This window comes from Tursiops truncatus, chromosome X (genome assembly GCF_011762595.2).
Source record: "Tursiops truncatus isolate mTurTru1 chromosome X, mTurTru1.mat.Y, whole genome shotgun sequence".
Taxonomy (NCBI): Eukaryota; Metazoa; Chordata; class Mammalia; order Artiodactyla; family Delphinidae; genus Tursiops; species Tursiops truncatus.
Genome location: NC_047055.1, coordinates 96,051,792 through 96,068,687, shown reverse-complemented (window position 1 = coordinate 96,068,687; position 16,896 = coordinate 96,051,792). Strand labels below are relative to the sequence as shown.

Here is a 16,896-nt window from a genome sequence, read left to right as displayed (position 1 = left end):
CCAGGATAACAAAAGAGGAGGAACAGTGATTCCAGGTGGAGGAGACACCGTAAGCAGCACTGCAGAGGTCAGGACATGCACAAGGTGCTTCTCAGAGCAGCATAAATTGACATTATATTAACTGCTATTCTCACCAAAAATGTAATTTTCCAGTTAGATGAAAGCTTCTGACACTTTGACGAGACATTCTTCTAGTGGTCTTTGAAACAGAAACAACTCGGCAGATTCTATTAAGATTGTCCCAGTACCTCTGGAATACTTTTTCCCCCTGAGAAAACTGGAGCCTGTAAAGTAAACGAACTGGTCTCTCCAGATACCATCACAAAAAGAAGATAGCTTTGGTTTTTTTAATCCAAGTGCATTTGGTTTTTTAATCCAAGTGCATTTGGAAAGATCCATGTTTGAGGCCTTTGGTAGCCTGGATTGTGACTTGAATCTTGGTTTCTGAAAAGCTCTTTTTAAGTTCCTAGTAATTTAGTGTAATGGGCATGCGATCAGATTTCATCTGGTATGAGCCATTCCATTGTTCAAACTTATTACCCCAGGGACATGGGTGCCGTCACTTATTCCACAAGAATTGTCTGGGTTCTAGTACGTGCCAGGCATCTCTCTAAACTCAGGGGACCTAGCAGGGAACAAGAAGAACAGAGTTGCTGCTCTCAGGGAGCTGCGGTCTAATAAGTTGCTACCTCAGTTGGTCTCAGAGGATCACCCTAGCTCTCCTCTCTGAGCAAGGTGAGTTCAAGCTCCCTTTTCTCAGTATCCTATAAACAGGCTCTGCCCAGGCGTTGCTTCTCCATTCTCAGGTGACAGTGGCGAGTCCCCAAAGTCAATGAATGGTCTTCTTCTTAGGAGGGACAGAGGCCTGGCTTACCAGCAACTGGTACAGCCTTGGGAGCCTACCAGAACCTTTGACACTCTACTGCAGAAGCCCTGGGGACTGTCCAGAATTTCTCAGCCCCAAGTCTGCTTGAAAGAAGAATTATTTACTGTTGAAAGTACAAGAAATGGTATTTTTGAAATGATATGTTTAAATGCTTTCTTGTCTTGCTTTTAAATATATATATATAATTTCAGATTTCTTCTTAGCAAGTTCAGATCAGCAACCAGAGGAGAAATTGTAACTTCAAAAACTGAAAGTGGGCGGAGCTACAGCTTGGACTTAGACAGCCAAAATTTTCGGAGTTTAAAGTCAGCCCCCGGTTCAGACAGGTAAGACACATACAGATTGGCCAATGGGATAGCCTGAGGATAAGGTTGATGAATTTCCATCCAAACAGTGCTTCTGGACACCTGTAAAGTATTCCCTCTTGGAGATCTAACGCATAATGTGAAAAGCCAGGAGGATATATTTTAGTTGAAATGGAAAGCACTTACACTTCTGGAATTACAGCTATTGAAATCATCTGTGTTACCTGCACGACTGAGACTTGATGTTTTGGGACTCAGGGCTGCAGTTCAGATGGAGAGATCCAGGAAAATAAATTATTTTCATTGATTTCTTGATATTTTTCTGTTTAAGCTTCTGAAAAAGAAACCTCTAAGTGTCGTACATTCCTTGCAGCTTTTTTTTTTTAAAAAAAATTTATTTATTTATTTATTTATTTATGGCTGTGTTGGGTCTTCGATGCTGCACGCGGGCTTTCTCTAGTTGTGGCGAGCAGGGGCTACCCTTCGTTGCGGTGCGCGGGCTTCTCATTGCAGTGGCTTCTCTTGTTATGGAGCACAGGCTCTAGGCACGCGGGCTTCAGTAGTTGTGGCTCGCGGGCTGTAGAGCGCAGGCTCATTAGTTGTGGCACACGGGCTTAGTTGCTCTGCAGCATGTGGGATCGTCCCAGACCAGGGCTCGAACCCCTGTCCTCTGCATTGGCAGGTGGATTCTTAACCACTGCGCCACCAGGGAAGTCCCCTGCAGCTTTTAAAAAATTAAAAATAATTTCATTTGAATTGCCTCAGAGAATTTCCATAAATTCCACTTCTTTCTAGTTCCACCACCTCTAACTTGTTGTCAGTGGGCCAGCTCCTCAAATCTCCTATGCATAGAGCTATCACCTTGTCAAGAAAAGTAAAGAGAGAAAGGATAGCCAAGAGCGTAGTCATTTCATATCAGGCTTGATGTTCTTTATCCTGTTGGGGCATAAGTCAAGGCTTATTTTCACGACCGGTGTATTATCAAAGGCAACGATGAGAAAAAAGATCTACCCTCATGTTTCATTAAGAGCACAGGTACTCTTATACTGATACCTTTTTCCCTATAGCAGCGGTCCCCAGCCTTTTTGGCACCAGGGGCCGGTTTTGTGGAAGACAGTTTTTCCCCAGGGGTTCCGACAGTAACGCAAGCGATGGGGAACGGCAGATGAAGCTTCAATCGCTTGCCGGCTGCTCACCCCCTGCTGTGTGGCCCGGTTCCTAACAGGCTGCGGACCGCTACCGGACCCCTGCCCTGTAGCATTTCTCTAAACCAGTGTCACTATATGTAAAACTGCACAGAAAAAAATAAGCATAAAATAAATCACTTCTCATCCACTATCAAAAGATTATCACTGTATTCACTCTTTTCCAAATTTTTAAGAATGTAGATTTATTTCCTTTATGATTAAAAAAAATACTTTAAACCCTGGTTGCGTTTGTCCTTGAAGTCATTTCCTTTGACTTCCCTTGGGGTAGCCCCCAGTCGTGTCCCATGAAAACTTTATATAAAGAAAAAAGCTCATTTTGGGTTTTGATTGCTGAATTCTCTCAGACAATGATCAAGATTATTTAGAGATGATAAGCATCTCGCTTAGTGTTGCTATTTTTTATTTTTTTATTTTTTATTTTTTTGGCGGTACGCGGGCCTCTCACTGTTGTGGCCTCTCCCGTTGCGGAGCAACAGGCTCCGGACGCGCAGGCTCAGCGGCCATGGCTCACGGGCCCAGCCGCTCCGCGGCATGTGGGATCTTCCCGGACGGGGGCACGAACCCGTGTCCCCTGCATCGGCAGGCAGACTTTCAACCACTGCGCCACCAGGGAAGCCCAGTGTTGCTACTTTTGTTCAGCCTCGTGGGGACTCAGTGGAGGAGCCCTCTTGGTTCATATTTCAGGCTGGCATTTAAAAGGGAAAATATATATACATAACGAGGAAAGATGGAGTCCCCCGTTAAAAACACTTAAAGTCTCCTGGCCCAACAAACATTAAATTATTGCATTTTAAATTAATTTGTCTTACAGTTACTCAACAAGAGTAAGGGGCATGCTCTCCAGTATCCCATTGCTTACGCCGTTCTTTCAGAATCTACCTGCCTAGGTTTATTCCTTGTGTCTTAACTACTGCTGGGTATAAATACAGTTGACTCTGGAATAACACAGGGGTTAGGGGGCCGACCACCCCCCAACACACACACTTCGCCCAGTCAAAACTCCGAGTATAACTTGACAGTCAGCCCTCTCTATCCACGGTTCCTCTGTATCCAAGGCTTCACCCAACTGTGTATCGTGTAGTACTACAGTATTTACTGTGGGAGGAAAGTCCGTGTATAAACGGACCCATGCAGTTAAAGCTATAAAGCCGTATGGACTTGTTTCACCAAAGACTGGTGCATTGACCCAGGGGTTTTCTTGTTGTAAACTGGAAGGTCGTCCCTAAGTAGATTTTATATTTTAAATTGTGAATACCCGAGATGGTTTATAGATAGAATATAGCAGTCAGGGTGCTTTGGCTGAAGCATGCCAAGAACAACGTTTTCGCATGAAGGAAGAGAGTGAGGATGTTTGGGAGATCAGTAGAACAACATGTCCTTTTCCTAGAACATGTATTTATCACAGTGATGACTCATTAATGGACTGCCATAGCAAGATGAATTACCTTGTCCCCAAATTATTCCTTAGAAAAGTTGGGGCAGGAGGTGGCCCATCTTTTCTTCACTCCCGTCACGTAAAGATGTTAGCTTCCTTTTGTTTGCTTGGAGCTGCAATAATTCTGCAAAGCCAAGTGGTAAAGCTGGCAGACTCGTTTCTCCTTAGGTTCTGCAAGCAGAATTGCAGCCTCCCTATAAATCCTTTTTAATATGGAACAGTACGTTCCCCAAAAGAGAACTGCAAGATTCTGGTCTCTTTGGTCTATTACCTGACCTAGCTTAGCAATTAATTCCCCTTTCTCTTCCTCAGTGCATGTTTCTTCATAGTTTGTTGCTCTTTTCCTGAAGCAGTTGGGCTTGGGCATCCTTTTTTAAAACTCATAACACATCAGAGTAGAAATGATGTTTTAGTAGATGCCTGGTTAGAGTTTATTTCTTTTCAGTAGTTTCAAAGCAGGGAAATGTGTGAATGGCTTAGTCAAGCCTCAGCAGCCTCTCAGAGGAACATGGCAAATGGCTCTTCACTGGTTGCTAGGGACACATGAGGCAGATGAGATTTTTTAAAAAGAATGTAAATGTGAACTATAATTAATAAACAGAATGCTCTTCAGGGCAGTGATTCCTAATTCCTTTCACGCTGTGATGACTTGTCGATATGGTGTGATTTGTGAGATATCTATCTTAAATCTTACTCTCCTAGAAACGAACCCTCAGGCAAGGATTCCTAAGTGAGGAATTTGTTAATTGAAATGATTCCAGGAGGAACGAGTAAGGGAATAAGAAAGACAGAATAAAGAAACGGAGGAAGATAAGCAATGTGCTATCTCAGGTGAGGTCTGAGTTTGAGAACACAGCCTGATCCTGCAAGGGATTCTGGAACATAAAGGCTTTTCCATTTTGAGCAACTGAACCATTGCACTTCTGTCCCAATCAGTCATTGTCTGTAGGTTCCCTTAGACAGGGTTTCCATATTTAGCAAATAATGACACAGGATGCCCAGGTAAGTTTTAGTTCCAGATAAAGAACTTTTTAAAAAGCATGTTTCATGAAATCTTATTTTCATATACTACGTAAATAGTAGTATATTTTTATACTAAAAACTTCTTGATTGTTTATCTGAAATTCAGATTTAACTGAGGGTCAGGCGAGGCACACCTTAAGGCATGTCTTGGCCTCCAGTGCTAAAGGCAAATCTCTGAAGGGCATAGGTGCAAGCCATTAGCAGAAAAGCACCCAGAAGCTAGGGATGCGTGTGTGGAGCCTGGTACAATGGATCTGAGGGGATCTGGGTGCAACATCAGTAGTGTCCCCTAAAAGACAGAAAGGAAAAGTGGAACTTGGAAGTGAACATTTATTCTGTTCAGTAACAAATGGATAAAGGATGCTGCTGTGCTTCTCAGCAGCATTTCTATCATGACATTGGGGGATACGGCAAGCATTTAACCATGGGAACCTGTACCTTCTGATAACCAACCAATTTCTCACATCCCCCCCAGCACCCCCTGCCCAAGCACATTCCAGTTTTCTCCACTTGTTCTTTTTTTTTTTTTTTTTTACATCTTCACTGGAGTATAATTGCTTTACAATGGTGTGTTACTTTCTGCTTTATAACAAAGTGAATTAGCTATACATATACACACATCCCCATATCTTCTCTCTCTTGTATCTCCCTCCCACCCTCCCTGTCCCACCCCTCTAGGTGGTCACAAAGCACCAAGCTGATATCCCTGTGCTATGCGGCTGCTTCCCACTAGCTATCTATTTTACGTTTGGTAGTGTATATGTGTCCATGCCACTCTCTCACTTTGTCACAGCTTACTGTTCTCCTCCCCATATCCTCAAGTCCATTTTCTAGTAGGTTTGTGTCTTTATTCCTGTCTTACCCCTAGGTCCTTCATAACATTTTTTTTCTTAGATTCCATATATATGTGTTAGCATACGGTATTTGTATTTCTCTTTCTGACTTACTTCACTCTGTATAACAGACTCTAGATCCATCCACCTCACTACAAATAACTCAATTTCATTTCTTTTTATGGCTGAGTAATATTCCATTGTATATATGTGCCACATCTTCTTTATCCATTCATCCGATGATGGACACTTAGGTTGTTTCCATCTCCGGGCTATTGTAAATAGAGCTGCAGTGAACATTGTGGTACATGACTCTTTTTGAGTTATGGTTTTCTCAGGGTATATGCTCAGTAGTGGGATTGCTGGGTCATATGGTAGTTCTATTTGTAGTTTTTTAAGGAACCTCCATACTGTTCTCCATAGTGGCTGTACCAACTCACATTCCCACCAGCAGTGCAAGAGGGTTCCCTTTTCTCCACACCCTCTCCAGCATTTATTGTTTCTAGATTTTTTGATGATGGCCATTTTGACCGGTGTGAGATGATATCTCATTGTAGTTTTGACTTGCATTTCTCTAATGATTAATGATGTTGAGCATTCTTTCATGTGTTTGTTGGCAATCTGTACATCTTCTTTGGAGAAATGTCTGTTTAGGTCTTCTGCCCATTTTTGGATTGGGGTGTTTGTTTTTTTGTTATTGAGCTGCATGAGCTCCTTGTAAATTTTGGAGATTAATCCTTTGTCAGTTGCTTCATTTGCAAATATTTTCTCCCATTCTGAGGGTTGTCTTTTGGTCTTGTTTATCGTTTCCTTTGCTGTGCAAAAGCTTTGAAGTTTCATTAGGTCCCATTTGTTTATTTTTGTTTCTCTTTCCATTTCTGTAGGAGGTGGGTCAAAAAGGATCTTGCTGTGATTTATGTCATAGAGTGTTTTGCCTCTGTTTTCCTCTAAGACACATTTATGCCAAATCGAAACAGAATTCAAAATATTAATGACTGAAATCCTCCTTTAATCAAGGTACCATCATACACTTACTCAGCCATCTCATTCATAGATTCATTTCCAAAAATCTACTGGGTATGTTTAATAATTATTTACCAAAAGTTACATATATTTAAGCAATTTGGTTATTACTAAGTATCTTTATTATTAATGATTGTAGCTATAACTCAATCTAAAGGATTTTTAAAAATACTGACAACCTTATAGTCACAGAAAATTGTTTTAAAAATTGAATTTAAAACCATATGGGTGTATTTGTCATATAGAAGTATGACAGAATGATTAATAAAAGACTTTATAGCATAAATATGTATTACATTAGGATACAGCTCTTTGGGGAAGTGGACTGGAAATATGATTTAAAGAAGAAAGAGGACTGGTAGGAAACTTCTAATTATTAATGATGACCTTGTTCTGCGTTTTTTTGTTTGTTTGTTTGTTTTTCGGTACACAGGCCTCTCACTGCTGTGGCCTCTCCCGTTGCGGAGCACAGGCTCCGGACGCGCAGGCTCAGCGGCCATGGCTCACGGGCCCAGCCGCTCCGTAGCATGTGGGATCTTCCCGGACCGGGACATGAACCCGTGTCCCCTGCATCGGCAGGTGGACTCTCAACCACCGCGCCACCAGGGAAGCCCGAGACGTTCCTTATTATAACGTCAATAATGTGAGGCAGTATGGAGATCGGGAGTTCAGCCAGACCCTTGACACTATACTTAGGTTGAACTAAACTGGGTTTTTGACTTGCTCGTCCTTGTGGCCAGATGATTGTAAGCCGGAAGCCGCCTCCTTGTTATCTTGTCATTTCTCCAGTTGTTTCCCACCTATGCATTTTATTTATACAAATGAATTCAACACAAAGCTCTGCCAACATTATTAGCCTAGTACTATATGCCAGGTGGTAAATGTGGACGATCTTAGTTAATGCTACTTTTCCACCCTTTCGTGAACTTCCAATTTGGCAGGGAAGGTTGGGATGACTAAACAGATAACTTCAAGACAGTATGGTATCATGCTAAAAAGATACCTGTGTGCTATGGGAAAACCAGAGATAGGCATTTAACCTTCCAGAGGATTCAGGGAAGCTTCATGCAGATGGCCCCTAAGCAGTTTGAAGGCGTGAGGAGGACTTGGCCAGGTGAAGAGAGGTAAGAAGAACATTCTAGATAGAGGAACTAGAAAGTGCAAAGGAAAAGAGGCATAAAGCAATTTTGCATGTGCTGGAAAACAAACAGTTCAGGGTTTTTAGAGTGTAAAATTGAAATGTGGTTTACAAGAGATGAGATGGAGAGCTTCATTGGACCAGGATATGGATGGCTTTGGATTCCTTGGTAACTTTTTTCTTATAAACAACATAGCATTACAGGGAGAACAAGAGTTTAGCAAATCCGAACTACTAAGTACAGAGTAAGTGCTTGTTCCATTTAGTTGCTGAAAGCTAAGTTCAGCTAAACACTTGCTTTCCTTGCTGTCTAGCGGGGGAGGGCACTTGGTTTTCTTGCTCTGACTTCTCGTCCACCCAAAGTTTTGCATGGCTGCTGGCCTCCCCTCCAACTGGCTTCCAGCCATTCTTTTTTTGTTTGTTTGTTTTTTTGCGGTACGCGGGCCTCTCACTGTTGTGGCCTCTCCCGTTGCGGAGCACAGGCTCCGGACGTGCAGGCTCAGAGGCCATGGCTCACGGGCCCAGCCGCTCCGCGGCATGTGGGATCTTCCCGGACCGGGGCACGAACCCGTGTCCCCTGCATCAGCAGGCGGACTCTCAACCACTGCGCCACCAGGGAAGCCCCAGCCATTCTTTAGAAACTAGACATGGGAACAGAATTTTGTTGTGATTGTAAACGACCAAAATATTATCAGACTGAGAGTTCTACCTGTTCTTAATTTTCTTTTCCCTCATACCCAGAGTCCTTCCCTCATAATGACTGTCTGCTCCATTTTAGAGAGTCTTTTTAAAGGAAACAGATTCATTGAGGAAACCGTAAACATTTAAAAACCATCAAACAAATCAGCTTTTGTTTTAGTAAATCAAATGGTAAAGCCTCTTTATATACTTAACACTAAGATTCATCGAACAGGATTTCACTGAGCACCTACCACATTGTATTGTATTTGTCCTTTTTCTCCAGAAAGGAAAAGGAAGGAAAACACGTGTAATTCAGCCACAGAAAGCTAGTGGCTTCAGAGGAAACTGCAGCTAGAGAAACTGCTTAATGAATTTCCACTTCTTCCATTTTTATCTGCTTCTCTAATTCAGAGTTCAAGAGCTCTTAGGATGGTTCATTTGTGCCTAAGTATAGCGCGCGCGCGCGCACGCGCACACACACACACACACACACACACACACACACACCCAGTACCAGAAATTCATTCCTTTGGGGTGTGTTGACCTCTCCAAAGAGTTTGGTTTTTAAATGGAGACACACACACACACACAGGGGCCGACAAACTTTTCTGTAAAGGTACAGATAGTTAATATTTTTTGGCTTTGTGAGCCAGATGGTCTCTGTCTCAGCTACTCACTGTGCTGTTGTAGCGTCGACTGAAAAAAAGTGCACAACCTGAGAGTTGTGAGTTAAGTTTTACTGGGGGCAAAATGAGGTCTGTCGTCTTGGAGACGGCATTTCAGAGAGCTCTGAGGAAGTGCTCCAGAGAGGCAGGCGGAAGGTCAGGGTACTGTGTGACTTTAGGGAAGGGGGACGTGCAGTGAAGCGCACACGTTGGCAGAGGCTGGCTGCTAGTCACGAGGAGCAGACGTCACCATGAAGGATTCTAGTGCTTTCCTAGATACAAAGAGATGCAAGAATTGGGCTCATCAAATCTTCTCCTGAAAATATCTAACTCTCTGAAGAGCTGTTCTGTCAGTTTTTCCCAGAGCACAGAGGGCCTCATTCCTGATCTCCACCTTGAATTCCTTTCAGGGGGTGTTGGAGATCAGTGCCTGCAGTGGTTAGTGACGTCATCCTTGTAGAGGCAGATGGCAAGCGCCAATTTGTAGTTGGCAGGCGCGTGAAAGCAGCTGAACACAAAACAAGTGACCGTGCATGCCTGCATTGCAATAAAAGTTTATTTATGGGCACTGAAACGTGAGCTTCACATAATTTGCACATCACAAAATACTCTTCTTTTTGAGTTTTGGGGTTTTTTTTTCCCCCAACCACTTGAAAATGTAAAACCACTCTTAGCTCGTGGGCTCTACAAGAACAGGTGGTGGGCCAGTTCGATACAGGGGCCATAGCTTGCTGACCCCTGATGCCATACATCCGCTCACTGACACAGAAAGCGTCCTTCCGTTCCTCACAATCTAAGCTGTGAGGACAGCTCCGCTCTCTTGATGCGAGCACCGTGCTGAATAAAGAAAGTCGTGCTGTGAGAGGAAACGACAAGGCGGTTGGAGAGACGCCTGACATCAATGAATTTAAAGTCATCCACAGTTTAGGCCAGTGTTTGTCAGCTTTGGCTGGTGGTAGGGGACGCGGGAGCCGCGGTAAAACACACGGATGCCTAGATCCCGTGCCCAGAGGCTCTGATGTGGTTAGTCTTGGGTGTGGCCTGGGCATCGGGATGTTTCAAACCTCCCCGGATGTTTGCGATGTGCAACCAAGGGTGAGGGCCACCCAGCTCACATAAGACGGTGTTGACAAAGACATTGCATTTGGGGATCACCAAAAACTGGAAGGTCGAGCCACGTACAGCTTTTTTCCCTTTTGTTTCTCCTTTTTAACACCTCTTTCCCATTTAACAGGCTCGCGTCACTTTCTAAGTACAACCTCCCTTGCCTGTCCCTTCCATACTTATTTCAGATCTGAAATAACCAAAAGAAGTTAGGACAGCGCGTAAACTGCAGAACGAATGTCATGCCACCTCTGTGTCCTGTTACGCCCTAGCCTCATTGTCCCAGCGAGTGTCGTATGTCTCAGGTTAATGCTGCCTTCGGCTGGTCGTTAGGGGAGCATTCATTTACCCAGGTAGGCACAGGCTCAACCTTGTCAGCCTGCTCTGGGAAGGTTGAATCCTGGGAAATTCTTTCCGGGCTCCAACTCCTGGGAGACTTCTCTGTAAACCAGAAAGGCGACTCGTTAAATTAGAGTCTCTGTCCCCTATCCTTGGATTCTTTATCTAGAAATGGATATATCTAGGAAGCTATTTTCCAGGTTTTGGGCCAGCATGAAATTAGAGATAACAAAACAGAAGGCTTTTAGAAAGCATCTCATAAGCTAAAGTAAATGACACTCTTTTTTACCCTAGGGAATGTGTTTTTCAAGTAACTCAGAATTTCCAAGCTCCCCAGACAGTGTCATATTCCCCATACTTCGGGCCCTATTAGAACGAGATAAATGTATCTTTTTCTTGTCGGTTTCCCCCTAAGCCGAGTTCAGCTTCAAGGTTTGGTAGCACTGATTGCTAATACTTCTAATTTAAATATCAGTAACAAGATATCGGGATCAGAAATAGCTCTTTCTTAATTGAACTTTAAATTTCTCTAATTTAGGCTTGAGGAAGCTTTTATCCTCTTTCTATTTAAGAGGTGAAGATTCATGTATTTTATGTCAGATTTTACATAATGTCTAAAAGAGTTGGCACCCAAATATTTACGATATTCCGCCTCATTAGACTAAGTCTTTTCTAGTTTAATCAACTGAAACGTTCAACTGAGAGGAAAATATTTTTAAGAAGCTTACAGTGAATGTCAGGGATAAATGTGAAAGTATATGCCATTTTTGAGATAATGCTTCTGGCAACAGTAATTTCCAGTAGCTGGCTTACGATCCCAAGACTTTTTTCCTTATTACAGGCTAGCCTCTTGAATGTCATCACCACAATTAATCAACTTCTGCCAGAGCTTCCACATAAGTAGGACTTTGGGTCCTAGCAAGGCTAATCCGTGATGGGGACTTTTCCCAAACTACCTGGGTCTGAGAGGACCTTCAGCACAGACACAAGCAGAAACACCCACATAAATCCCCTTGGATCATAACGTCTGGGCTCCTTTCTGCAAGATTCAGTCCTAGCCTTTATTTTTTTAAGGAGATTTTACCTAAAACAGGAGGGAGAGACATTTTTGTGGTAGTATTGTTATAAGAGTAGAGAACCTATGAACACAGGGCAGGATCACTGGGTAGGTCTCTAAGACCCTTCGAAGTTGGACTTCTGAGAATAAGTAGCATCACTTGGGAAAGGTATGAATATATTTAACTGTTGTCAAATGTAGAACTGTAGCACCCGAGATAGGAGGACTCAGGTAAATCACCAAGGAACTGAGAATTTCAAATTGTATCAATGTCCTTAATCACAAAATTTTATTTTCTTGTTGTTAGACTCAAAAGACACAGTCATAGACCCCTCCTGAGCAGAGTCCACAGTACTATAATTTATTCAAAGTACTGCTTCTAGAAAGAAGCAGCAGGCTCTGTTTCTGTGTAGGATCGAAGGACTCCTACCCAGAAAACTTTCCTAGCTCTCTTAATCGAATTGTAAGAAACAAACTCTCAGGTCTCCGATCCTTTCGTTATCTTCTTCTTGATAGCATCCTTCTACATTCTGTCCATGTAGAACCTGCCTGGTTGTGACAGTTTGATCTTGGTGAAATGATGAATAAGCAATGTGAGAAACTAGCATGAGCATGAGTGTAGGCTTTGGATAAGCAGACAGTTCTGTTTTTATCCTGACTTTGTCATATACTAACTCTGTCGTGTATGCACACACACACGCATGCATGTATGGAGTAATTGCTTAACCTCTCCAAGACTCAGTTTCTTTATCTTCAAAATAGGGATGTTAATACCTTTTTTTTTTAACATGGATGTTGCGGAATGGGGAGTGTCAACCACCTAGAAAATACTCAGTAAATGCAGCTGCTATTTGCATAATTATCGAGAGTGTTGGTGGCTGCTCGTATCAATTAGGACATATTTGGTTTTGGTGGCTTCTCTGGTGCAGAGCCTTGAAAACACTTACAAGCTGTGGTTGACAGCTCCGCTGGTCATTGCTGATTCTTTCTTCTGCCAGATTTATCTTCTAGTAATGACCCGTGCGCCATCATTCTTTTTAAAAAGTCCCCTTCCTTTATTCCTGTAAGTCTCTCCTCTTATGGGCTCAACTGTGAGCGCTAATCACTATTGTGCTTTAACAAGAAGATGTTTATTATTATAGGTGCACTTATAACTTATTAAAATAGTAACTGAAAGAGTGAAATTCATCAGGGCTTATATTTTCCCATTTAGCATATTTTGTACTGACTGAGAACAAAGAATAAAAGAAGAACAAACACTTCTCTTAAACTAATTTGTCAAAACTTATTTACTTACGAAGTTCCATTTAATAAGAAAATTGTGATCACCTCCAGGCAGGAACTGTTTTTTCATTAATCATTATTGAATGGCATTGAATCAGGTTTAGCAAACATGAAAGTGAATCAAACCCATTAACAAAATGTCATTATTTTTATCCTACATTCATTAAATGTGCGCCATGAGTCAGTCACTAAAAACAACACTGAGAAAATATAATTGCCAATCTTTGATTACATAGGCACCGAGTGCTTCCTGTGCACCAAGATCTTGTGAAGCTGCTAGAGATATCATGATAAATATATCATCAGCTCTGTCCCCAAGGAGGTCACAGTTGAAAGAGGCGCCAACGCCCACGTATCTGTTAAAGACCAAACAAGACATTGTGTAGGCAACTTCTACATAGTTTGGCAAAGACTGTAAATTACCAGAAATTGAGTAGAGCAGAGGTTGACAAGGCCTGTGATAGACAGGGAAGGCATGACTGGGGAGGCTGGACTTCATTTGGCCCTTGAAGGATGGGGAAGATTTGGATAAACAGAGAATGGCAAATAGGGCGTATCAGGTGGGGAGAACGTGAGCAAAAGCCTTAGAAGTGGAAGCATGAGCACGAGCATGGTAAGCTGAAAAAATTGTAGGGAACCTGGGCTGGCTGGGAGTGTGCTGGTGAGCAGTGGGAAGAAAAAAGGGTGGAGAGGTAAGTTCAATTACGAAGACCCTGGAGTCAGACAAATGACGTTGAACCACATGAGCCCCTGAAGGTGTTCGCGTGTTGCCATTGTTTTCTTGGAAGCTCTTCCCTGACTGTGTCTTTCGTCGCTGCTCTGCTTCCATTTTAAAGTCAGAATATTCTTTCGCACTTAGGGGAAGCACTGGTTCATCAGGTTCCAACGAGCAGGAAGCTGGTCCTGGAACTCCAAAGAGTATCCGGAGCAGTGGTGTGACCCCAGTCACTCAGAGGTCACCGGCGCCAAGCACACGCAGCGTGACCTCAGTCAGCAGTCGAGTAAGTACACGGATGTGAAGGAACACTCCCCCTTCTGGGACTAAGCCTCACCACCATGGCATGGCTGGGCTTCAGCTCTCTGTACCTGAGACCATGTTGTTTATCTTGTTTAACATAGATGCTTCTTTATCAGGACTGAACCTCCTGCATCCTTAGCTCCTGGCAGGAGGCCTCAAGTGAGAAGGAAAGGGAAAGAGCAGGTTCAAAGGTGGAATTTGATGGGGGTATCGACAGCTATGTGGTTTCAATAAAATATAAATAATGTTCAGCAGTCTCTGATTTTGATCTTCCACGTTGCTTGTCAAGATCTTGACTGTTCTAAAAATTTTCCAAACCAATTAAAATTAGGAAACCTAGACTCTTGAAATATTTTTATCCTTTTCTTTTCTATACATCCATTAAAATAAACACAAAATGGAGACTTAAATCGCATAGTGTGTGTGCGTGTGTGTGTGCGTGTATGTGTGTGTGTATAAGCTGTTCTTTTGAATGAATGAACATCTACTAGATTTTTTGATTAAGCAGGAAACTCCATATATATAGCTGACATCTATATTTAAGAAATCTTTATATACAAACTACAATTCTTTGATTCAGCCAGTATTTAATGAGGGCCTACTATATGCCAAGCCCTGGTCAAGCAAAGACTTGAAGGAAGTGGAAGAATTAGCCATGCAGGAGTCTGGGGCAAGGTTTTCATCCATGCTGGGACAGCACTGATATTCAGCAAGTACGTTACAGGAAGGTTGTTCCAGTCACTTTATGGCTGACCTCCATCTTGCATAGTCAGTGCCCTTACTTCATCAGTGTGGAAGAGATCTCTGATGCCCCTGGAGGAGCAGCCAGTGCAAAGATCCTGAGGTGAGAGCATACCTGGTGTGTTCAAGGACAAACAAGGAGGCCAGCGTGGCTGTTGTGAGTGAACGAAGGGAGGAGTACTAGGAAATGAGTTCAGAGGGGTAGTAGGGCCAGGTAGGGTCTTGGAGACCACCGTATGCACTTCGGCATTTACTCTGGATAAGACGGGGGCAGTTGAAGGGTTTTCAGCAGACCAGTGAGATCATCTGGCTTCTGTTTATACAGGAACTGGGGGCTTTTCTGAGAAGCAGCTGTAGGGAAATAAGAGTGGAAGCCAGAAGGCCAGTTAAGAAGGAGGCCATCGCATTACTGCAGGCAAGAAACTGAGCTTTGGAACAGGGAGATAGACATGGAGGTTGTGAGCATCCAAATATAGATATTTTTAAGGAAGAGCCAAAAGGCATTCAGACAGATTGAATAATAATTAATAAGTGTCTTTAAATACTTATAGTCTAAATTTGCTGATAAGATAAAAGGCATATTTAAACTTTTATCAATATTTATACTAAGCTTAGCAAGCAGTACGTCCAGAAAAGGGCGCGCACAGTTGGTGATTGCACTCACTGCTTTGGCAACCTAACAAGGAATGGTATTCAAAATATTTAGCAACTGGTATGGCATGGGCACTGAGCCATCAGAACAGACCCTGGCGCAAGGTTGGGTAGCATCCTGGAGGCCCTTCCATGCCGTGCAGTATCCTGGATTGCGGGGAGAACTACGGTTGTGGAGGAGGGGAGCACAGGGAAGGGGAGATGGACTGGGAGTAGCTCTGTTTACCAACTGATACAGAAGTATTTAAAAAAATTGAACAGCTGGTACAGCTGTACCCATGGGTAGCAGCAGACTATCAGTCCAGTAACTAGTAAGTTAGTCAAGTTCGTTCTCAAAACAAGGCTTACCTTCCTAAGTACCGTCATTGGTGGGATGGGGGTGGGAGGGAATCACCCTTGTCATGTGCTAGTACCCTCAAAACTAACAGCCTTTACATGAATATTTCTTTATTTTTTTATTTTATTGAAGTATGGTTGATTTACAACGTTGTGTTAATTTCTGCTGGACAGCACAGTGATTTAGTTATACATATATACTTTTTTTTATTCTTTCCCATTATACGTTTTTTTTAACATCTTTATTGGAGTATAATTGCTTTACAATGTGTGTTAGTTTCTAGTGTATAACAAAGTGAATCAGCTATACATATACATACATCCCCATATCTCCTCCCTCGTGCGTCTCCCTCCCACCCTCCCTATCCCACCCCTCTAGGTGGTCACAAAGCACCGAGCTGATATCCCTGTGCCATGTAGCTGCTTCCCACTAGCTATCTATTTTACATTTGGTAGTGTATATACGCCCGTGCCACTCTCTCACTTTATCCCAGCTTACCCTTCCCCGTCCCCGTGTCCTCAAGTCCATTCTCTACATCTGCGTCTTTATTCCTGTCCTGCCCCTATGTTCTTCAGAATCTTTTTTTTTTTTAGATTCCATATATATGTGTTAGCATACGGTATTTGTTTTTCTCTTTCAGACTTACTTCGCTCTATATGACAGTCCCTAGGTCCATCCACCTCACTACAAATAACTCAATTTCGTTTCTTTTTATGGCTGAGTAATATCCCATTGTATATATGTGCCACATCTTCTTTACCCATTCATCTGTCGATGGACACTTAGGTTGCTTCCATGTCCTGGCTGTTGTAAATAGAGCTGCAGTGAACATTGTGGTACATGTCTCTTGTTGAATTACGGTTTTCTCAGGGTATATGCCCAGTAGTGGGATTGCTGGGTCATATGGTAGTTCTGTTTTTAGTTTTTTAAGGAACCGCCATGCTGTTCTCCATAGCGGCTGTATCAATTTACATTCCCACCAACAGTGCGAGAGGGTTCCCTTTTCTCCACACCCTCTCCAGCATTTATTGTTTCTAGATTTTTTGATGATGGCCATTCTGACTGGTGTGAAGTGATACCTCGTTGTAGTTTTGATTTGCATTTCTCTAATGATTAGTGATATTGAGCATCGTTTCATGTGTTTGTTGGCAATCTGTATATCTTCTTT

The 16,896-nt window shown here is 42.7% G+C and overlaps 1 protein-coding gene across 6 annotated transcripts in view; it reads left to right on the top strand.

The window, feature by feature from the left end:
* The window catches only part of SYTL5 (synaptotagmin like 5), a 235,682-nt gene that overhangs the window by 157,970 nt on the left and 60,816 nt on the right, over nt 1–16,896 (top strand). For 5 of the 6 annotated variants that reach the window (XM_033849443.2, XM_033849441.2, XM_033849444.1 and 2 more), the window contains exons 6-7: nt 1,078–1,212; nt 13,841–13,982. In XM_033849443.2, the coding sequence (XP_033705334.1) occupies nt 1,078–1,212; nt 13,841–13,982 (277 nt within the window). The remainder of the gene's footprint in view (nt 1–1,077; nt 1,213–13,840; nt 13,983–16,896) is intronic. The other variant, XM_073799051.1, reaches the window with a different exon arrangement.